The sequence below is a fragment of the Elephantulus edwardii genome, unplaced genomic scaffold, assembly GCF_000299155.1.
Source record: "Elephantulus edwardii isolate Elephantulus edwardi_28Jun2011 unplaced genomic scaffold, EleEdw1.0 scaffold00145, whole genome shotgun sequence".
NCBI lineage: Eukaryota > Metazoa > Chordata > Mammalia > Macroscelidea > Macroscelididae > Elephantulus > Elephantulus edwardii.
Window position 1 is genome coordinate 7183059 of NW_006399895.1, and position 23721 is coordinate 7206779.

A 23721-nucleotide genomic window follows, 5' to 3' on the forward strand; every position below is an offset into this window, starting at 1 on the left:
AATGAGAATAAATATGGATCTCTTCAAGTCAGTTGGCCAAGTAATTGTCCTCCAGATTTCTTAATGCAACCTGGTGAGCATATGCAGAGCAGCATCTGTTTGCTGAAATATGTCCATTGGTTTTCCATCAGTTCCTAAGGCTTTATTTTTTTGCGGAGTTCTTCAGAGCAGCCTGCACTTCCTCCTTCATCCTCTTGCTTATATATTGTCTCTTGAAATCCTTCTGTGTCAGCCAGTTCTTTTTGATGCAATGACTCCATGTACTCCTTCCATCTGCTTTTAATGTTGCTTGAATCATTCCATATTCTGCCCATAGCATCCTCAGGCATGCATCCTGGAATGCAAAAGTTGAGAATTAGGAAGAAGGATCAGTAGTCAAAAAATATGGTCTAGGTGACAGAAAAGAGGCTACGGATAGAATGGTAGGTTTCTGTACAATCATTTATTCATAGCAAATACCTTTTATAAAAACATAAACTCAGGCTATACACATGGATTTCACGTGGTGCGATGCACAGGAATCAGATTGATTACATCTGTGAAAGGAACCATTGGAGAAGTTCAATAATATCAGCAGTAAAAACTAGGCCAGGTGCTTGCTGATTGTGAAACAGAATGTCAAATGCTTATATGCAAGTTCAAATTAAGACTAAAGAAGGTTAAATCATATCCACAGGAATCAAAATTTGACCTTGAGTCTATCTCCCATGAATTTTAAAATCAACTCAGGAATAGATTTGAGGCCTAGAGCACTAATGAACAAAGACCAGATAAGCTGTGGGAAGATAGCAAGAATATTGTTCATGTAGAATGCAAAAAGTCATTACTAAGAAGGAAGAAGAAGAAAAGACCAAAATAGATGTTAGAAGAGACTCTGAATATTGCACTAGAGCGCCTAGAAGCCAAAACAAAGGGAAGACATCAAGAAATTGAGCTGAATAGAAGATTTCAAAGGGTTGCTTGGGAAGACAAGGCAAAAATATAATCATGAAATGTGCAAGAAGCTGAAGTCAGAAAATCAAAATGGCTGAAATTGCTCAGCATTTCTTAAACTGAAAGAACTAAAGAAATTCAAGCCATGAGTTGTAATGCTTAAGGATGCTATGGGCAGAATATTGAATACACAGTATGGAAGGGTGTTAATAGTCTTAAGAGTATGCCTAGAAAAAGATACAGTTTTAGAAAATGAAACAGGTGAAATGCAATATAAGTGAAAATCTTGAGTTAAACAGTATTGCAGATAAAATTTTATTATTTAAATAAAGTCTTTTATTAAAAATTATGAAATTTATGCATAGGCTTAATGTGGCTTACTATAGAATAAAATCTCTTTTGTCTCTTCAGCTTCCATAGTAATCGTCCAAGTAAAAGATTTTGTATTTTTGAGCAGCATTCTGAAAATCTCAGGTAACTAGTTTATCTTCTTTAATTGTTCTTACTGAAAATTGTTGTAGGTTTAAAAAGATACCATACTATGACGTTTTGCATTAATAAACAACTTGTACCGTATTCACATAATTTCATTTTAGAGTATTTTTATTATTTCAGAAATAAATTCAGTCTCCATCAGTACTTATTTCCACTTTCCCTCCAAAGTACCATCTCTGAACATCTAAAAAACTTTTTATCTCAACAAATTTGTCTATTCTGGACATTTTATGTAATTGGACTTATACAATGTAAGATAGTCCATGATGGCTTTATTCACTTAGCATGGTTTATCCATGTGGCACCATGTATTAAGACTTCATTTTCCTGCCCACAGTTTTCTGTTCTGTGCCTCTACTGTATTTTCTTTCCTGTTCATCAATTAATTGACATTTAGGTTGTTTCCGCTGCAAGTGTTATAAACAATGTTGCTAAGTATATATGTACAAGGTTTTATGTGAATATGTGTTACATATATAACTATAATTGGAATTGTGACATTATATGGTAATTCTGTATTTGACCTTACAAGAAACTGCCAGGCTATTTCCAGAGTAGCTCCACTATTTTAAATTCCTGCCAGTGGTATATGAAGGTTCTCATTGCTAACAAATCTTTGCTAGCACTGTCATTGTCTCTTTTTGAAATTATCTCTCCTTATTGCTTATTAGAACTATTTTTTTTAACTTTATGTCAGAGAAATGTATATGATTGCTGCTAGACATAGGGAGCTCTGGTGATCTAGTTGTAAGAAACTATGCTGCGATCCCAAAGGCATGAGGTTTGAATCCCTCAGCTGGTTGGGGCAGTCTCCTCCCATGTGATTTACCTCCTTTGAGAATCCACTAGAGGATGAGCTGTGAGTCATTTCTGAGTCAATGGCACACACCAAGAACCACTGTTGTTGTTGTTATGTGCCTTCAAGCGACTCATAGTGACCCTGTACAATAGCCCTAAACTCTGCTCTGTCCTGTGCCAGTCGCCCTGTCTCTGACAATCCCATCCCAATTATCCCAGTCATTGAATCAATCCACCACATAGAGGGCCTTCCTCTCCTGCGCTGTCCCTCCACCCTCCCAAGCATGATATCCCTCTCCAGGGACCTGTCCCTCCTCACAACATGTCCAAAGTATGTTAGACAGAGCCTCAGAATCCTTGCCTCCAAGGAGCCACCAGGTTTAACCCTTTCCAGGACAAATCTGTTTGTTTTCCTAGCAGTCCATAGTATTCTCAATACTCTTCTCCAGCACCACAGTTCAAAGGCATCAATTCTCCTTCTATCCTCCTTGGTCATTGTCCAACTCTCTGATGCATAACAAGTGATTGCGAAGACCATGGCCTGTATCAGATGCACCTTAGTCTCCAGAGAGACACCATTGCTCTTCAGTACTTTGGAGAGGTCCCTAACAGCAGACTTTCCCATGGCAATGCGCCTACTAGACATAATAAACTTTGTTTGGGTGGTTTCATCCACAAAACGTTCTAAACTTTGTTTTGGTGGTTTCATTCACAAAATAGAAGATATTTTGTTATCTGTTGACCACTCAAAGAAATCCCACCTAGGACCCTGGGTAGAGTGAGAGAAAAATGTGAAATAAAACTCAATATTACAGAATCACCAGGCTTTCTGGTCTAATAAGACTGCTGGAACCCCTGATCTTAGGTGGCTCAGCTTTCAGTCAAAAAGTATGTTTGTTGTGCATGTTATATGACATCAAGTTGAAACCAACTCATAGCTGAGCCTCCAGTGGTTTGCAGAGACTGTAAAGTGAACAGGAGGAGATTTCCTGTTTCTCTTCCGTGGCACTGCTGGTGGATTTGAGACACCTGCCTTTGCAATTAGTGGTGAAATTCCTTAGCTACTAGTCCACCAAACAATAAAAATGCTTTAAGAAATGGAACTATAACCCAGTTATGTACTTACACCTTAGAATAATCAATCATATGAGATCAAAAGGCCAGTATTTGTCCCAGATAAAGTTCAGAAGGCAGGAAAGGATAGAATAAAAGGAGAACTAGAAATAGGAATGATGAGAAGCAGCAGGAGAGTGCTGCTACAATGTGGGGACTATAACTGATGCCACAGAAAAAAAACTAGAAATTATTGAATGGAGAAGCAAATTCCTCTGTAAATTTACACAAAAAGAGTAATTTTTTAGAAAGATATTTTAAGATAACTAATAATTAACACTTCTTACCTTGGAAGGAATATCTTAAACTGTTGTTGTTGTGTACTGTTGAGTCGGAATTTACTTCTAACTGACCCTTCAGTGTGTTTTTAGAGGCAGTTAATTGCATGGGAGGAGATGGCCGATCCTTCTCCTGAAGAGGGGCTGGTGGATTCACAGCACAGGCCTTTGAGTTGGCAGCCCAATTCATGATTAAGCCACCAAAAATCCATATATATCATCCTTGCCTCTTTACTTGAGTTTTTCTTCCTATTTGAAGTGCAGAATTTGTTTACTGTAGACAAAAAAGACCCCTCTTGATAAATATTAATAAAAGCATTGATAATTAATTTTAGTCTTGTCACACATTTAACTAATCTATTAAATACCATCTTTTCATATTCTTAGTTCTTTTTGTTCATACCTTTTTATTCACTTTGCACATGTTGGCATTGCTACTTAACATCACTGTCTTTGTTAAGACATTGATAAAAGTTTGGCCCATACTTGTTTTTGATGAGTTAGGGCAAAAGTAATGTTATGTCTGAAGACTTTGAAATTATTATTCCCACCAAGTATGACTTTTGTCTGTTATTTACATGGCTAACTCCCTCAACAGATCTTTACTCTGTATGAGGTTTTGATTTACTGGGCCATTTAAAATTGTATGTTCTCACTAATATTTCTTCCTCAGGACTCTATATCTTCCTTTTTTATTTCTGCTGAAAATATAGGAACAGTTTTACTACATTGTAAAAATGAGACTTTACCTTTTTTTTTTCCCTTCTTCTGATTTGAGAACAAAACTAACCTAACTGAAGGCAAGTTTGTTTTAAACTTTAAGCCAGGTTTTGAAAGCCTTGGAAGTAAGGCTAAGATATGTGGTAATTTGAAGGTTACTTCATTTTCTCAAGCTGTAAATCACAATGAGAAGAGACTGTTCATCTTATCCTGTGGAGCCACTGGTGAATTCCAGCCACCTGAGACAAGCAGTCTTTGGGTTAACAGTCCAACAAATTATAGACTACACCATCAGAGCATTCTAGTTCTAACTAATCTATATGATTCATGCATCTATACTCACCTTGTATATTCTTCAAATCTGTCTCCCTTCAGTTATCCCTTGATTCTACACAAAGCATCCATGATTCTTTAGTGACCTTTTTGTTACCACGTACCTTAGCCTTACTTTCAAGGATTTCAAAACTTGGGTTAAAGTTTGAGACAGTCTTGCCAGCCTTCAATTTTACTGCTACATTACATGAAGCTTCTGTTCCACCTAAGACCATGGGATCTGGGAAAAGTTCTCAATTTCAGACCCTCCTATTCTTAAAAACTATGCTTTTGGTAGATTACCAAATTAACTCAGCTCTCTCTAAAAAGGTGGTCAGGATAACATATATCTCTTTGTGTTATTACAAGATTTAGATGACATGATGCATTTTATCCATTTGTTGGCACAGAGTAATACTCAGTAAATTGTTAATTATTAAGAAATTATAATACTATATTGTTATATTGCATTTATTAAGGAAGCAGAAGTTCAGAAGTAATAATGTTTGATCGTTAATGTTACAATAAGACATTAAAATGTTATAAATTGTTTAATAAATTAGGAATTACAGTTAGGAGAGGTTGATTTGGGAGAAAGACATGATTCTAGCTTTATAAAGGTTACTTTTAAGGGCCAAATGGTACATCTAGTTGTAAATATACAGTTTGTTAGTAACCTAGTGTTTTAGGTGAGAAATTTGTTTTAAGATATACTACTTGTTTGTAATCTTATCCATGTAAAATAAAGTATGGGATGAACAAAAAATAAAAATAGTTAATAAAGTTATAATAATAATTCTGTGATCTATTTTTATGACTTCATAATTTTTTTCTAGTTTTATCTTTGCCTAAATTAGGTACAAGCTTGTAAACACTATCAAAGTCTAGCCTACCTTTTTGGTCACCATTCTATCTACAATAATTAGTAATGTGTAAAGATCACTTTGAGTAAATCTATATTGTATGAGTGAATGCTATATTCTTGTTTTGTGGACAGACAGTTGTAAAGATGGATTGTGACTCATCCTAATTATATAAATTGTTAATGAAATCAAGACAATGTAAGAGGTGTATGAAGCACAAATATTTATTGAAAATAAATGATTGTATACTTTTAAAATGGCAGTGCTGTTATCTAGAGAATTATTCTGTTATATCTGTTTTAATATTAAAAATGAAAAGTAACAGTTACGATAAATCAAGAGTTCTTACATAGAAAAATAATCAGTGCAAGTGTGTATGGATTATCTTAACATATAAAACCCTTTTATATTATTTGCTTTTTTCCATAGGGGCATTACTATAGTGTGCCTTAATTGTGATTTCCTAACTGATGTTTCTGGCTTAGATAATATGGCCAAACACTTATGTCAACAAGAAACTCATACTTGCCAGGTTGTAATGGAGAATGGTACGTACATGTAATTATGTTATTTTAGAATTTTTTTTCTTTTTATTCCATGGTTTTGGTCAGCCATAATAGGAGCTCATTACTAAATTATTATTCTTAATTGCAATTCTTAAACTGTTTTAAATGTAAAACTTTTTTTCTAATTTCAGTTTCTGTTTGTATCCCAACTTCTGAACATCTTTCTGAGTAAGTTTAACTTTTATTCAGTGCATTTTACTTTGATAGATTTTAGCACTATTGATTTTTTTAATGTATTGTTATTGAAAAAGTTTTAATAAAATTTATTTTCATTTATGCTGCTTATTGAAGGTTTCTGCCTCTATGGAATTCATGACCTCGTGCAAGACAAGTTGGAATTTCCTAACTTCAAAGTTCTGAGATATTTTCTTACACAAAGGCAGTTAAGCAGCCAAGTTCATGACACTAGCTCTCATTATTAAGCTCTTTCCAACTTTCAAATGGGACTAGATTATTATCCCACCTTACCTTATCTTTGTGTCAGGTTGACATATCTTAACATACTTTTTTTCAATTCTAGTTGACATTCCTCAAAAATACCTTTTATTGCTATAGTCTTTCCTTGCTGTACTTAAGATAATGTCTGTTCTCCTGTGCTGTTTGTCTTCAGACTTGCATAGTCCAAATGATATGGTTGTGTGTCTTTTTGTCTGTTTTGTCCACTTTCATAATTTCTTATGTGTCTTAAGTGTCTTTTCTTTCCCTCATTTGTTGTCTGTCATTGTGCTGTTTTTTTTTTTCCAGATGCAGAAGCAGCCCAGAGATTTCAAAACATGTCCAGGGTACACCCAGACAGTGTCCCCCTTCGACGGACACAACTGATGCCTGTTCTCTCTTAACAAAGAATCTGAATAATTTGACTGTGAGACCTGTTCTAAATTGTGTCCTCAAGGAATCAGATCCTAGGGAGACTCCCTTTCTATATGACTGGCCTTTGATAAAGCTGATGCTAATTTGGCCAGACATTGTCTCTAAAATAAAAAAAAACCCACCAAACTTCTTGCCGTTGAATCAGTTCCAATTAATGGCAAACCCTCTGTTATTTTGCTAAGGGGGTGTATCTTTATAGAAGTAGACTGTCTCTTCTCCTCCTAAGGGATGTTAGTGGATTCAAACTGCTGATATTTCATTTAGCAGTACCCCACTTAATGCACTAAATCACCAGCAAAAGCCTTAAGGCCTACTAAATTGAACACAGCTTTGGCTCTTGAGCTGAAGTTTCTGGGCCATTTTGCCCCACAGAAGGCCATCAAATCCACAGCTTAACACCCAAGTTGAAGTGTAACTATCTTAGATGCTGACCTTAATGTTCTTCTAGCACAAATGTAGTCTAAGGAACAAAAAAACCTGGTTTTTTGGAAACCATAGTTACATTTCATGTTCCTGAAACAAGTGTCTAAAGTTTTCTTCCAGAATTGCAGTTATATTTAACTGTCACTTAAAGTGAAGGTTTCAGCATTAACTCTGTCCTTTTGTCAACAATAATAATCCTCAGTTTTTTATTTAATGTAATTTTTATAGCTCAGCTTTGTTTTTAAATTTAAATTCTGCTATATTTAATAATCATTTCTTCAAAAATTTTTATGTTTGTTATAAGGACTCTTAAGATTCCTCAGGATTCTCTACAGATTTCACAGTTACCTCTTTGAAGCTTCTTCCATTGGTATTTGTTTAGATTATTAGACATTGTTTTATATGCTGCCTCATCTTGGCCATATGACAATATTTATTATTAACATTAATAATTGTGAATTCAAAAGTTCAACTAATTAGCAAAACCCTTTTTATTGACCTTAGAATAAGTTCCAGATTTACATTATTTTTTTACATAATTTATATATCTATGTAGCTATTACTATAATTCCTTTCAGTAAAAGTAACATCTTTTAATAGTAGGCATTAAAAATAAGTAAAATAATTTTATGCACATACAAATGAATTTTTTACATTTGTTACTCTTTTTTTATTACATTGAATATAAATGTGCTAAACTGTTAAGGATCTTGGTGGCCTGTAGCAAGAAGCTGCCTCGCAATCTCCGAGGCACACAGTTTGAAGTTACCAGCTGCTCCACGGGAGAAGGATGAGCAGTCTTCTCCTATGCTGTTAACTGCCTCTGAAAAATCAACGGAGGGTCAGCTGTAGGTTGGTTCTCACTTTATGATACACAACAACAACAACCTATTGGGTATTTAGGAACTTTCGGTGATTAAGGGAGTAGGGAATCTCCCATAAAATTTGCTACCTCTGAAAACCCATGGAGCGTTAGCTAGGAGTTGGTTCCAACTTGATAGTAGTGGTGCTGTTTTTTTAAAATTGTATTACTTTTTAAAAAAAATAATTTGTTTAAGTGCCTTCAGGATTCTTTGCTAATGAATAGCTTTATATAAAGATAGATGTTTTATCATAAAATAGGAACATTGATTTGTTACATGGAAACCTACTTACTTACTTGGCTGGAAGGCATCTTACACTTTTCTCCTCCTCCCAGTTAGAAGTTTACTTTTTATACTAGGAAGGAGCCCTGGTAGTGCAATAGTTAAGCTGTTGGCTGCTAACAGAACATCAGTTGTTTGGAAACACCAGCCTCTTTACTTGAAAAAGAATACCTGTTTTCTTAAGATTATCACCTTGGCCCAACCAGGCAGTTCTACACTGTTTTTAGGTTTTTGTGGGTCAGAATTTACTTGCTGGTAATTGGTTTGGGTTTTTCTTTTGTTTGTTCATTTATATCTTCTTGAATTTTAAATATTATCAAAACTCCACTTGAGATCTTAGTAGCTACAAGCATAGGCAGGCTCAAGTTTTAAGTGTTCTAAAATCAGAATGTCTTTGGTTACAATTTGAAGAGATTTGAAAGCCTATTTACATGACCACTGATTATGTAATGTGCTCCTTGTACTTAGTAAAAGTTGCCTCCATTTATTTTAAACCTCTGATTCATATTGTACGTTAATTACTTTCTAAAATACCAGAAAGTAACTATACCTTTGTACTGAAATTCGTGATAATACTAGTCTATTTTCTGTCGAGTTTAGGAAGTTTTTTCATCTGCTCTTTTTAACCTTTTTTTTTAAACTTTAAAATTTTTGCCTAGGAACTTTCCTTTCTTCTTAACGTACATTCTCTTTTCACTTAGAGATACTTGATCTGCCTTGGTCATTATTTAAAAAAACAAAACCATGATGTATCTAAACGTGTTGTGTGCTTCATAGGGTTCTGATATTTTGCATGTATCAAGTTAATTGTGTTAAAGTACAAAGTCTTAACTAAATTTTTTTTTTAATTTAGTTTGTTTATTTTTCATTTCAATGAACATCTACAGAGATTTTGGAATTCCATTCATTCATTGTTGCACCCTTCTCCCCGCACAAACCCCTGTAACTTAATTTTTTTAAATAAGTTTAAATAGAAACTTAAGTTAGTTGGTTCTAAGCTTATTATAGGCATTGTTTTTTTGTTTGGCTTTTTTTAAAAAAAAAAATTCTTTTTTGTGTGTGTTATACCATCAAATTGGGTCTGACTGGTACAGGAGGAGATTGTCCCGCCTTCTCCAGTTGAGCATCTTATAGATTCTAACTGCGCAACTCTGGAATTGCAGTGCAGCTTCTTGCCACTAGTCCACCAGTGTTCCCTATTAAAGGCATTGTTGATTTTCAGTTTTGTGCTAATGAGTTCTAGCTTGAGTCTGAGCTCTGCTTACCATCAGGTTACTATTTATTCACCTGATTTAGAAATAACATTAATTAGTCTGCAGGTTTTCTGAAATGGAAAATGAAAAGTAGTTGTATAAGTGTTATATAAAATGGACTTGTGGACATTTCACTCATGTTCTTGAATCATCTCAAAGGTGACATTTATAACTGGAGACTTATAATACACATTTTCATATTTTTTACAAATTACATCAGTAAAAAGTATATCCTTTTGATATGTGTAAAAAATCACTTCTGATTATAGCAGTGAGGACTATATAATTTCAAACTAAAAAAAAAAAAAAAAGAATCCATTTTAATTATTTCCAACCTTTGTCTAGCTATGCTTACCTTAACAACCTTAGTTACCCACTTTTCTTGAAACTATCACTATTTTTAGCCCATTATATAACTTACTTTGTAGGTTATACTTCCTTCTTAAATAGCTTCAGGAAGTCTTCCTTAATACTAAGATTGGGACATTTGATGCCCAACTGCATATTAAATATTCTTGAAACTTGCAGGGCCAGTGTCTTAAGACACAGACAGGCTTAGCAGCTGACAACTCAAGCTGGAGTTCAGACCTGCACTCTGCCTACTTGCTTCCTGTGACTTTTGGATAGGTTACTTGATCACTGGGTTCTCATTTCTTATTTGTAAAATGTGGCTAACAACAGTACTTAACTAGGGAATGTGTTGAGAGGATTAAATGAATGGATATGTCTGTATCATTCTTAGAAAGTTATCGTCATAACTGTAAGTCATCATTGTAGTAGTAATCTTCATGATTTTATTCAGGTGCTATTTCACTAGTCGTCATCCTATTTTATTCTAACCTTCTGATACCATTTTCACAAATCTTTGTTTAACTTTCTTTTCTTAACCATTTTATCTTTCTTGAGTGTCACAGTTGAAACATAAATTGTTATATCATTAGTTTTTGCTGTCTACAGCAAATAAGATTTTTATTTTTATATAACATCTCTGAATGCTTATTGGTATATATTAGTCCTGTGTTTTATAAATAATGTTGGGTTTTTTCCCCTAAATTATTTGTATTATACTTAGCCACAGTGTGGTTCATCTCATACTTTCAGCCCATTCCTCTTAAACATGAAGTCTTTCTGCAGCCTCATCACTACCTATAAAAACCTTTTCTTATTACAAATTTGGAGAGGATGCTATGAATCACCTTTTCTATATCATTTATTGAAATATAGGACCCTGGCATTTTAATGAATAAGAAAGACTGAAGAAGAGTTGATGCCTTTGTGTTGTGGTGTCGGTGAAGAATATTATATATCTTGTGAACTGCCAAAAGAACAAACAAATCTGTCTTGGAAGAAGTGCAACCACAGTGCTTGAAAAGTCCTTGATAAAGGACATCATACTTGGAAAAGTAGAGGATCTGTGAAAGAGAGGAAGACCTTCGATGAGATAGTGACTGCCACACTGGGCTAAGCCCTGGAGATTATGGAGACGGTGCAGAACTGGGCAAGGATTTGTTCTGTTGTGCATAGGGTCACTGTGAGTTGGAGTCGGCTTGATAGCGCATAACAAGCACCACACATCTTTAATTCTTCAGACTGAAAAAAAAATCTCTTCATCCATAGTGATGAGAAAGCAGTACAGCTTTGGAATTAGGCAGTCCTTGTTTTAAATCCTCCTTTGGTGTCTAACCAGGTGTATCCTTGAGTAAATTACTTTCCTTGCTAAACTTGCGTCTTTGTTGAGGTTTGTGAAACCATGGAAGAATGATTTCCATGTAGAATGGATATAAGGATTAAAGCTAACATATCTAAACTGTTTGACACTTGATTGACAGGAAGTAGGCATTTGGTAAATGCAGACAGTTGTTATTACTGCTCTTCCAGCTCCTGCTTGTGCTGCTACTACTACTATGACTGCTACTGTTGCAGCTCTTCTGTTGCTGCTGTTGATGAAGGGAGCTCTGTTATGGTAGTTGAGATGTGCTGCTCACCAAAAGGCTTCACATCTCCAAAGGTTCAAATCCACCAGTGGTTCTTTAAGAGAATCTTGGTCAGTCTCCTCTCCCTCGTGTTGCAATTTAAAGTATCAGAAACCTGGGAGGGTTGCTATTAGTGGGAATTTTTAAACTACTGATGATGAGAAACCCTGGAAACTAGGTATGTTATTGAGAGTTTAATTGGCAATCTATTCACATTCTGGATATTTATAATTTGGGTTTACAGTACATATATCTTGCAGCATATTTCTCCAAGCTATTGGAGAGTTTTGGTGATGAAGTCTGTCAGGAGTTGCACCACCAACTTGAAAGCTGTGCCTCTGATGTCTTGGCCCCACTAGTAGCTTGGAGAGAACAATGAGTAATCCTCCATTTGTGATTTATAGCCTCCGAAAACCTGTAGGAGGATCAGCTATAAGTTTGTTCTGATTTGACAGTAATGAGACTTTTAACACTGGTTCGATTGCATCACATCATAGTGTTTTAATTACATCTTGTATAAATTCTCTTAATGTCAAGAAATAAGTGTTTTGACTTTTTCTCCCCAAAGACCAAGAAACTGTTTTGATGAAAATGAATACAGAATTTTCCCTGTTTAGGTAGAAAACTTTCTTTTTTGAGCTTATAGAAGCCCTTCTTTAAAGAAAACTTTGTTATTAACAGACATTCATCTTCTAGAAATCTTGGCTACTTACTCATTTTTACTAATTTTATAAAAATGTATAATTGTACCAATTAGTAGTAATAAAATGGTTCTTTTTTGTACTTTGAAATTATTTTAAAAATACATGCTTTTCATGAATATTAGAGATATTGTAATTCATTCGTGAAATTGTACTTTTACATGTATCTTCTTTGTCTTCCCTGTCCTGTCTATTTTCAAGTATATCTGGATAGATTTAATGTAACACAGAACAGAAGTTTTTAGTCTTTACAAAACAGAGTCTGAACTTGCCTCCAAAGGGTTGGGGGGAAAATGCCCCTTTATTTGGTCACTCTCAACTAAACAAAGGGATCTGCGCTGTAATCACAGAGGCACATGGTTCGAATCCATCAGCTACTCCATGGGATAAAGATGAGCAGTCTCCTCCCACACAATTAGCAGCCTTTGAAAATTCAGAGGATCAGCGATGGGTCGGGACACAACAACAACTAAACAAATAACTCATTAATTATCCTTCCTAAATGCATTTTGAGTTTGGGTTTTTAGTCTTTTTTAGTAAATTCATGTAATGCATAAATTATTTCTGGAGCAGGATAACACCTTTTTCTTGAAAGTGTTGTTTGCAAATTTTATTTTGTTAAAAAAAATGCAAAACCCATATTTCCATTGAATTTATGACCATTGAAGAATGCATAGGAGATTCCCTGAGGAGGAAAAAAAATGTCTGAATCTCTTTGGAGGGTATTATTGGCTCTGAACATATATGAGTTATAGAACCTCAAAACTCTCTTAAATTATTTTGGCTTGATGCTTCCCTTAAAACAGGATACATCACGAGCAGGTCAGTTTGGCCCGAGTTTCTGTTCCTACCACATAGACTCAAACCACATTCTGATCCATAAATATGACTTGGATACACGCCACCAGTGCTTTTCTCAGTACATGACAGATAAAGGCTTCATCAAATTGGATTAAGAGATTGTCCTTGAAAGGATTGCCCAAGACATGCATACAACAAAAGAAACAAAACCAACCCTTTTTACATAATAAAACTTTCAATTATGACTTACTGTGAATGAAGTTGTTAGTGAAAAAAAAAATTTAATACCACTTTTCTAAAAGGAAAAAACACTGAGCAAGTCTCTCTATTACAAATTTGATTTTTCAGGCAGAAAGGAGAGTAGGCAGATTGATCAGACATATGAGATACACTGGTTCATTGGCTTTGTTTTCTTCTCTAAAATTTTGAAATATAATTGGGACTGGAAAATTTGAGACATCATACCCTAAAATTCTTTCATCTGCCAAAAGCATTAATATCTCAACCCAAATACTTAACAACTTTTAAAAAATGGTCTTTATTTCAAAATAGAAACAGTATATTTGCCTTGAGTATGTGATTGCAAGTAGTAGGTGAGTAATGCATCAAGATTTGGTGATCTCTGGCAGTTTGGACTTCTCCCTTTGGTTTCTGATAAGCAGGAAAGAATAAAGGACCTTCTGAAATGCAAAGTTAACTCACATTTTGGTGCAGCCTTTCAAGTAGGAAAATCATACCAGTCTCTACCAGCAGTTCTGAGGTTTCTATTATTTCCCCTGACTCCTGCTCCTGAGAGTAGTTGCTTATAGTTTACAAATAAAATTCTTATCACTTAATATTGTCAATAAAATGGAGCCTTAATCTTATCATTAAAATCTCCTGTTTACATTAATGGTCTAATTTTCTGCTTCTCATTTTTACACACAATTATAGCTTTCTTTAGGGAATTCTGATGGCCTAAAGTGGTAAGAACTTGCACTTCAATCCCAAAGAGACGCAATTCAAATCCCTCAGCTACTCCACAGAAGGGTGGGCAGTCTCCTCCTGTGCAATTTACTGCCTCAGAAAATCAACTGGAGGGTCAGCTATTAGTCAGTTCTGACTCAACAGCACATAAAAACAATACCATAATTTATATTTCCTGCCTTTCTCTTTTTACATGGCTCTTCTCTATATCTAGCATCATTTTTATGCTTCCTTTTCTAGCTTTCAGTGATTAAAATCTACATTGATGTTAAGAAATATTCAGAGTGGTGCAAATAAAACAGCCTAAGGCAAAGGCAAATATGAAGGGGTCACCAGTGAGCAGTTTCTAATCACAATTCCACTTTAAACCACCAACTTTGAAAAATCAGTAACTTAAACTGTCATAGGAGCTATTTCGTGTGTGTGTGTGTGTGTGTATGTCTCTGGTATAAGATGAGTAGACATAATTGTAATTGATGTGTAATAGGTTGAGTTTGAGGATTGTGAAGAAATGTAGTAAAATACAAAACCTCAAATTAGTGAAGATGTTTAGGTAATAAAAGGCATTATGAGTGCGTACATCACATTTCCAAACAAATTCTAAGCAGTAAGATTGATTCCAGACTCGTGGCAAAAAGGATAGCAAACATGTTGAATACATAATGTGCCAAACACTATTCTAAATGTTGTACTTTTATTCAATTAGTTCTTACAAGCTTAAGAGATAGTTTGACTTTGTGAATGAGACAGTTGAGGCACAGAAAATAATTTGTCCAAGGTCACAGAGCTTTTAAGTAGAGCAATTAAATTTAAATTCTTGGCTGGCCTAGTGGTAAGAAGCAGTGTTGCAATCCCAAAGGCACATGGTGTCTAATCCACCAGCTGCTCTGTAGGAGAAAGATGCGGAGTCTTCCCCTGTGTGATTTACTGCCTCTGAAAATCTACTAGAGGATAAGCTGGTTCAGTCCGGTTGTACAACACACACAACAACAAACTACCGAATATTCAGTTGCCTGTCTGTAATTGTGGTTCCTGATGTATGTCCTCTTTTATTTTATTCCCTAGAAACTGGATGGGATTAAGTGCCAATTTGAATGCCCTCTATTTGCAAAAAAGGACAAATAATAACTGACACAGTTGTAGAATTGAGACCATAACCAAGGCTCTGAATCTCAGAACAGTATTACTTTTATGTACAGGCAGTGGAACATTAGCGCAAAGAAACAATTGACCTGCTCCTTAGATTGTTTTGGTTATGACACAGCATCTTTTAGGGAAATCTTGAGCAGAGAAATCAAGCCAGCCTGTTCATTATTCATGGCATGAGATCCTGATTCACATGAGAGGAACTCACTGTGAGACAGGACATTGGAAATTAGGTTTGAGAAATCACACCATTGCTTAATGCCTGTTACTTTTGCATACTTAGTCTTCAGTTTGTCTCATGTCTAACATGGAAGCATTTGAAAGATAAGCCTCTTTGGATTCAGTCTAGTAGTTGATGTTTCTGAATTGTTCACGCATTTAAAATAAAATGCATGAGCAGTCATACTTTCAATGATGATTTGGTACTTCTCTCCATATCAGTGGTAGTTGAGGAACACTCATGCTATGCTTAAGAACTTGGCTGCTAACTGAAAGGTCTGCAGTTTGAACTCAGCAGCTACTCCACAGGAGCAATATGTGGCAATCAGCTTCTCTTTTCTTCGAAAAACCTATGAGGCAAGTTTTATCCTGTCTTAAAGAGGTTTGTGATTCTAAATTGACAGCAATAGGTTTATGTGATAGCCTTGTGTCTAATAAGAGGTTTACAAGAATGAACTCTAAAAGAAATGATGTGAATGCTAAGTAAGCACCTCCAATTCAGCGTGCTCACACTTGAGTTTATTTCACCCAAATATACTGCCTCCTAGCCCCAGAATTTCCAGTCTTCATTGATGGTATTGTCATTATCTGCCACTAAATATAATCATTTGGCAGGGGGTCATTATCTCTCTCTCTCATTTACTATTAATAAAACAAAACAAAACTTACTGAAGAACAAAGATTTCAGCTTTTAGTATGGATTACACCTCAAAAGTAAAAAAAAAAATTCTCACAACTGGACCAATAAGCAATGTAATGATAAACTGAAAAATGAAATTGTCAAATATTTCCCTTTACTTAGAGCCACTGCCAGTATCCATGGAAACAGCAGTTACTAATTCAAAAGACTTACTGCATTTGGCAAATGTGCTGCAAAAGCCTTTTAAAGTACTAAAGATAAAGGATGTCACTTTGACAACGAAGGTGCAGCTGACCTAAACCATGCTTGATATTTCCAGTCACCTCTCATGTGGGCAAAAAAATTTGACAGTGAATAGGAAAGTCAATGAATTGATGTGAACAAATGAATTGAGAAGAATTGTGTTGGTGAAGAATATTAAAAGATCAAACAGCTTTTTTTGAGAAATGCAACCAAAATGCTTTGGCCATGTTATTAAGAGGGACCAATTCCAAGAAAAGACTTAAAGTTTCTGAGTCAGTGAAAGAAAGGAAGACTTAGAAAATAGAATGCCTTGATGGATACAATAATGGGCAATGATTGTGAGGATGGTGCAGGATCTGGGAGGGGTTTGTACTGTTGTATAGAGTCGTTATAAGTACGAACTGGCCCAGCTGCAACAGTTGATGCTTAATGCAGGTAGTAACTAACAGAGTGGGGTTCTTTTCGAGAACTCCCTTATTAAGGATTCTGAGGTATGTCACATACCTCTTTTCATTACGACTGTGTTTTATTAGTATCTTTATAAACCCAATCTTCAAGAACTGGAAATATTAAATACAAACTTACCGATATATTTTAATACATAAATCATAAAAGTGTATTTCAGTAGTGAAAAAAGAGTTGGACAACAGTGGCATTTTGTTAATTCTATTTGTTAAAGGTTATATACCCTCTGGATTATCCCTGGGAATGAGGATGAAGTTTCCGGTAAATTAGTGAAAGTTTTTTATATGGTCTTTTTTGTTTTTTTCTTCATGTATTTCAAGATCTCTGACTTCTTCCCAAATTTATCTTACTGACTTTTTGTACAACTGAAGCCCCCGATTCAATCAGCTAATTGTTTCACTGATAGATTTTTTTTTTCACTGATAGATTTAACACCTTTTCTTCACCTTTCTCATTTTCCCTTCATTTCTTTCCTCTTCCAAATTCATCCTTGATCTGTCAGTTCTTTGTGATCTATGAGCTTTTTCACATAACTAGTAGAAATATACGTGCTGCAATAAAAAGTGCATGTAACTAATGATAAGATGTAAAACATCTTATGCCCGCCCGCCCGCCCAAAATAGCAAATCTAAAACAGAAGAACAGGAGATTATAGAGGAGGTGGTGATTTTGGGTTTTTAAGTCATATTTTCTAGAAAGCCAAAAGATTTATCTCCCTAAACAATGCTTATCTTCTTTAACTCTGCTACTGCTTTAGTCGAAACAGTTACTGTTTTAGTGGACTTTCTCTCAGTACTCTTTGTTTTGAACTCACAGGTTGCATGATACTTCCCTGCTATAAAGTTCTCCGCACAAATGCTTAGGCCTTGGAGTCAAGATTCATCTTCGACTACATTCCTTTTGCCTTAACATCCATTCCAGTGATAGATCACTCAGCTCAGCATTCCTGAATTGCTGTTTTGTTTTATACCTACTTGCCCTTCCCAGAGACCATTTTCCCTAAATTTACTCTTCTTCCTTCAAAATCTAGTTGACTGTAATATCTTCATTGTGCTTCCTTTGTACTCTCCCTTCATAGTAGTTCAAGCCTTTGTAAACCACTGTTTTTCCACATCTCTTTTCTAACGATTTTCACAATTTTGTAAATGTGTTTCAGTACCTCTCATTACTGCAAACTTGGACTGTGCCTTTTTTAACTTTGGAACTATTCCCAAAGTACTAAATACGAATGCAATCTAGTAAATGTTTAGCTCAGGCAGCTTTCCCCCCCCTATATTATTTTTTAGCATTTTTGAGAAAAATTTTCACACATAGAACACTAGGTATTTTCCTGTGATTTCCTAATCTGATGATGACTGCCTTAGGTTTTCTAAGTGGAAGTGATTGAGAACTGGTTACCTTTACTTCTGGTTTTTATCAGTCTCTTCTGTTTTCCCTTTTTGTTCTTTGGTTTTATGTACTTGAATATATTCTTAAACTCAAAATTATATTTGAAAAATCAGTGTTTAAATATTTCGATGATTTTGGCTTTCAAATATTGGAAAGAAAAATGTGACTTAGGTGAAATAAACATAGACCTTTTTTTGCCTTTCCGTTCTCCCACACACTGTGTTTATAATGTGAATGAAACTTCAAAAGAACAGGCTAATGTAATAGGATCAGAGTATTCATTTGTATGGTTGCCCTTCGATGAGGTCTTGTGATCTTCAAGAAACTAGAAGTAGATCATTTAGTACATTTTAAGCATTAAAGGAAAAGGATTGACTTACATCAAAAGGATCTATTTCATAAAAATTTCTGTTAAAAAATTACTAATTTGCAAGCATGATCACTAAATACTTGTTAAAATAGGTCACGACTCCTGTTATCTTTTCAATGAAATATTAAACAGGATTTTTTTAAAATGATACACTTTTTCTATAAAAAGAAATATTCATCAGCAAAACAGTGTAATTACTTAAAGGAGATTATTAGCTCAGAACTTTGAGCTTAGTAGATTTCACTATCTTCTACCAAACAGTTAAATTTCTTAAATGATGACTATTTCAGCAGCTATTTAATTAGTAAAAATTACAGGTAAGAATTTTTTTGTTCTCCAACTTTTAACGATGCACTAGTTTTATGAAGAAAATGTTAATCTTAAGATACACTTTGAAAGCTATAAATAGTGTGCATTTTAGAGATAAATTTATAATTTGGTGGCATTTTAGATGTGATTTTCTAAATTTTATACTGTCTCCAGTGAATACTATGCTTTCTAAATATCTACTGTATTTTCTAAATATCTTGTTGCTGTATTATACGTTCATTTTTTAAAGGGAGTGAATATTATGTTTAAAGCCATATAAGAAGATTGGAATTATTTTTATTGGACTTATTGTTCTTAATGCTAGTAACTATTCACTTACCAATATCTTAGCTAGTAAAATGAAGAATAATACCTGGTACAAACATCTTTGTGAGGATGATGTTCTTGTTGTCATGTACCAAGTCAGAACCAACTGGTAGCTGACCCTCAAATGGGTCTTCAAAGGTAGTAAACATTACAGGAGAAGAGTGCTCATCCTCCTCCTGTAGAGCAGCTGGATTTGAACCGCAGGCCTTCAGTTTGATAGCACAGCTCCTTAACAGTAAGGCCACCCAGAGTGTTAATGAAAATTTTAGCTCCATTAATTGACAGCACAGCATGCTTAATGGCTTTTATTTTTTTTTCTGTATAAAATGAATTAGAGTAACAATATGTGAATATAGTTAGACTGGTAATATTTCTGTTGTAATATAATGTAAGTGAACTGAAAGGAAAAAATTACATTTTACAAATTTTTTTGTGGTATAGTTAACTTAGTTTTTCCATTTGAGTAAAAAATTATTAAATGCTTAAAAAGCATTGTCATATACAGATTTATGTCTAAGTTCCATTAGCCTAATGTCTACTTTTATCCAAACTAATTTTCACACATTTTACTATTATTATTAAAACTCTTATTTTTCTCTTTTTAAAGCAATTAAGTTGCACTATATGCTTGATGCCTTCTTATTTTTCATTATTAGTATTATAAATTCTATAATCAAATATAAATTATATAATAAAATATATATTCAATATAAATTGCTTTTGTTGTTGTTTGCCATCGAGTTAAGCACAACTCATAGTTACCCTATGAATAAAAGACCTGAAGCCTTTCTTTAACTATCAACATTTATCGAAGTTTATAGCGTTTCAAGAAGCATATTATTTAGGAAGTGGATGTCACTCCTGCTATATATAAATTATAAATTAAAAAAATTATAAATCAGTATTATAAATTTATATATGATATATACATATATATTAATAGTATGATAAATACTATCATCATTGTAAGGAACTCTGGTGGCTTAGGGGTAAGGAATTGCACTACCAGTGCAAAGGTACGTGTTTCAAATCCATCAGCTGCTCCTCAAGAGAAAGATGAATAGTCCCATGTCGTGCAGTTAACTACCTGTGAGGACTGAGGGTCAGCTATGAGTTGGTTCTGCCTCAGTGGTAGACAACAGCAGAATGGGAGCTCTGGTGGCCTGGTCCTTGGGGAGTTGTGCTGTTAACACAAAAGTGGCATCTCTCTGGCAGTTTGAATACACCAGCAATTTGGGAGGAAAAATGTGCAGTCTCTTCCCATGCAATTTACAGCTTCCAAAATCCAACTGGAGGTCAGCTATGAATCAGTTCCTAAACAATGGCAATGAGAGAGAGAGTGTCCCAAAATGGTTGATACCTATGTGACTTTTTTCCCCCCAGATATTTTTGCAAGTTAATTCATTTTGATAATTTAGGATATATCTTACTCTTTTAAGTCCTGTAATAGTAAATATTGATTGTATAAATAGTCCATAACTTTATTTTTTTAAAGTTATGTATTCTTTTTCTACAACTTTTACTAATATACTATTTCAAATTGTTTTACTAATGTCTTATTTTAAACTAAAAAAGAAACATTTCTTTTGTGCTCTTGTTTAGAAAAAAATGAGTATTTTAAATATGTATTTATTTCTTTAGTATATTTATTGGTTCTACTGTTTATTCTCACAGTTTCTTTTACCTTAAAATATTTGCAGAGGTCAGACTATCTCAGAATAAAATACATAAAAGATTTATATTTTCATTATTTTAAGCATACAAAAAAGAATTGTTTCATTTTATATTGTTTAAATATATTCTGTTTTGTTTTCAAGATTAAAAAATGAAGCTCCTACAGAGGAACAAGAAACTGTGTCAGAGGTACGTTTTTATTTCATACCCTAAAGGTTTTTGCATTTGAAATTATTTTTAGGTATATTGTTTCCAACATTTTAGTTTGAATAAGCATGCATTAATAAATATCAGCATGTTACAGGGAAAGAAAAATTTGGTTTTATTTTCATTACATATACAATGTCTATACCTAGTAAAATTAAAAGATAACTTTGTTTTTGTTTGACTGCTCAACTAGTTAATTATTGACATCATAAATCAGTAAAACCAATCATTAAGCACATTGGCATATTAATCTTTCCAGGTAATTTCCTTTTCTAGAGAAAGTAAATTGTCAAATGTTTACAATAATTTTTAAGGTAGAAAAACTAATATGTTCTTGCTATGTTAAAGAAGTACTCTGAATGTAAGATTTAGGAGTATCATTTAAATGTTAGCTACAGGCTGGTTTCATAGATGTGTGTAGAAAAGTTTTGCTGAAGTATTTCTTTTCCTGATGTTAGTTTCTTGTTTTGCTTTTTTCTTGGCTCTCTTTGATTGTAGTGAAGTGAGGTGGATTCGGCATTGTTTTTTTTGAATAGTTAATTCTGTCTTGTGCAATTAACTAAGAAAAAGTAGTAGCCTTCTTCCAAGAAATCTTTATTACTAGAAAATTTTATTTAATTTTAAATACAAATACATTTATTTGATAGATTTTTGTTGCTATTGTTCTTATTTGGTAGTTTGTAGTTTCATGGAATTGATAATAGTTCAGCTATGCTGTTGAGCTTATGTGTATAGTGTTCTTTTATCCTTTAATTTTTGTAGGTTCTGTAGTGAATCTTTTCTTTCCTGACACTGATAAGTTGTGTGTTATTTTTTTTCTTACTCTTGTCATATATTTTACAAGTATATGTTATAAAACATGGTGCATTGCTATTTAGCTCTGGTGTCATAGTAATAAAGACTTGCTCTGTCAATCCCAAGGCATTATGGTTCATATCTATCATGGGAAAAAAGATGGACACACTCTTCAGGCTTACAGCTTCTGAAAACTTGTTGGAGGGTTTTCTGTGAATCAGTTACAACACATTGTTGCTTAACAACAACAACAATAACAACAACAACAACATTATTTTTGTTTTTTATCTTCTAGATAGCATCTTCTAGAGCAACTAGAAGTTAACATTTATATCACCTTCATTTTTACCATTTCTATCACTCGTTGTATGCAGATTATTGTTTCTGTCTAGGGTCATATTCCTTTATCTGAAAACCTTCCTTTGATGTATCTCATGCTGCTGATCGACTGGTATTAATTCTCTCAGATGTTGCTTATTTAAAATATCTTTATTTTTCATTTTTAAGAAATGTATTTTGGTGAATACAGAATTTTGAGTTGACAGTTTTTCTTTTATCAGTGCGAAGAAATTATTGTCTCTGGTTTCCATATATTCTATAGTAATTTCTGTCTTGTTTCTGTATATTCAATGTTTTTCTGTGCATATAGTTGTTTTTCTTTGATCACTTTGTTCTTAATTTATTCTGCTAAGATTAGTAGCAGACCAGTTAAAGGAAGTACAGAATCAACAGGGTCCCAAATGTTGGATTTGCTTTGTAACACCATGATTTCCTACATCAAAGTCTCTCTTTTGTTCAGTTCCTTCACTCCTTTATGTCACAGTGGTTCACTGGGAGGTCTCTGAGAAACTCACACCCATCAGGGGAGTGACTCACATGACTGTAGACATGCAGTCCAGTTTTGCAGAGACTGGTGAGCAGTGTAGACCATCAGTTGCAGTGCTGCTGGAGAGTGGGTGTCCCCAAAAGAGAGAGCTAGCATTTAGCACTCATAAGCGTATATAAGCCTCTGATGGGGGGAGGAAGCTTGTCTCACACCCTAATCCAATCTCCTTAATACTTCAGTAAATACTTCAGCACAAAATAAAAAGATAATCAATAGCTAAGAAATAACATTATGAACAATAAAACTTTTTGACACCACAGACCATCCCCTGGCTTTTCTAACCACTAACCTTCATATTTGAAGAATTAATATTTCCCTTATAATAAGAACTATATTCATGAAAGCATACAAACCAGCAGCTTCATGATTTAATCTCCCCCATTTTAGATAGCCAGTTTCTGATTTTCCCATTCCCATCAAACCAGTACTCTGAAGAAATAAGCATGTTCCTTTCTCTTAAGAATCTTCTGTTCCGGTTAGAACAGTTAACATCTGCATCAATAAGCCAAGTCCTTAGTTAAGAGCAAGCCATCAGGTTGCAGCAATAGACACTAGCTCACAGCATGAATCATCTTCATCTGCTGAGGTTCTGGTCAATTCGTCTCCAGCCATCAGTGGCTAGGTCTGTGTAAGTGTATCACCTGCAAACCCAGGTGTCCATACTTCTTCCTGTGTTCCAGACCACCTGGTCTCTTCACCTAGTTTTAGCCCTCGCATGGGGCCACGTCAACAAGATGGGGGTCCTCATGAATTCCTGGCTCCTTAATCTCTTTGAGGCTTATCCATACATCTGCATATACAGATCAGTAATTCTGACGGAACTTGCCTGCCCTCAGCCTGT

The 23721-nt window shown here is 34.4% G+C and overlaps 1 protein-coding gene across 1 annotated transcript in view; it reads left to right on the plus strand.

Moving 5' to 3' along the window:
* Positions 1-23721, plus strand: part of LOC102870185 (zinc finger protein 280D-like) — a 124209-nt gene that overhangs the window by 90989 nt on the left and 9499 nt on the right. Inside the window, 4 exon segments of the mRNA XM_006894532.1 lie at positions 1345-1407; positions 5942-6060; positions 6210-6246; positions 21136-21181. Coding sequence (XP_006894594.1) covers positions 1345-1407; positions 5942-6060; positions 6210-6246; positions 21136-21181 — 265 coding nt within the window.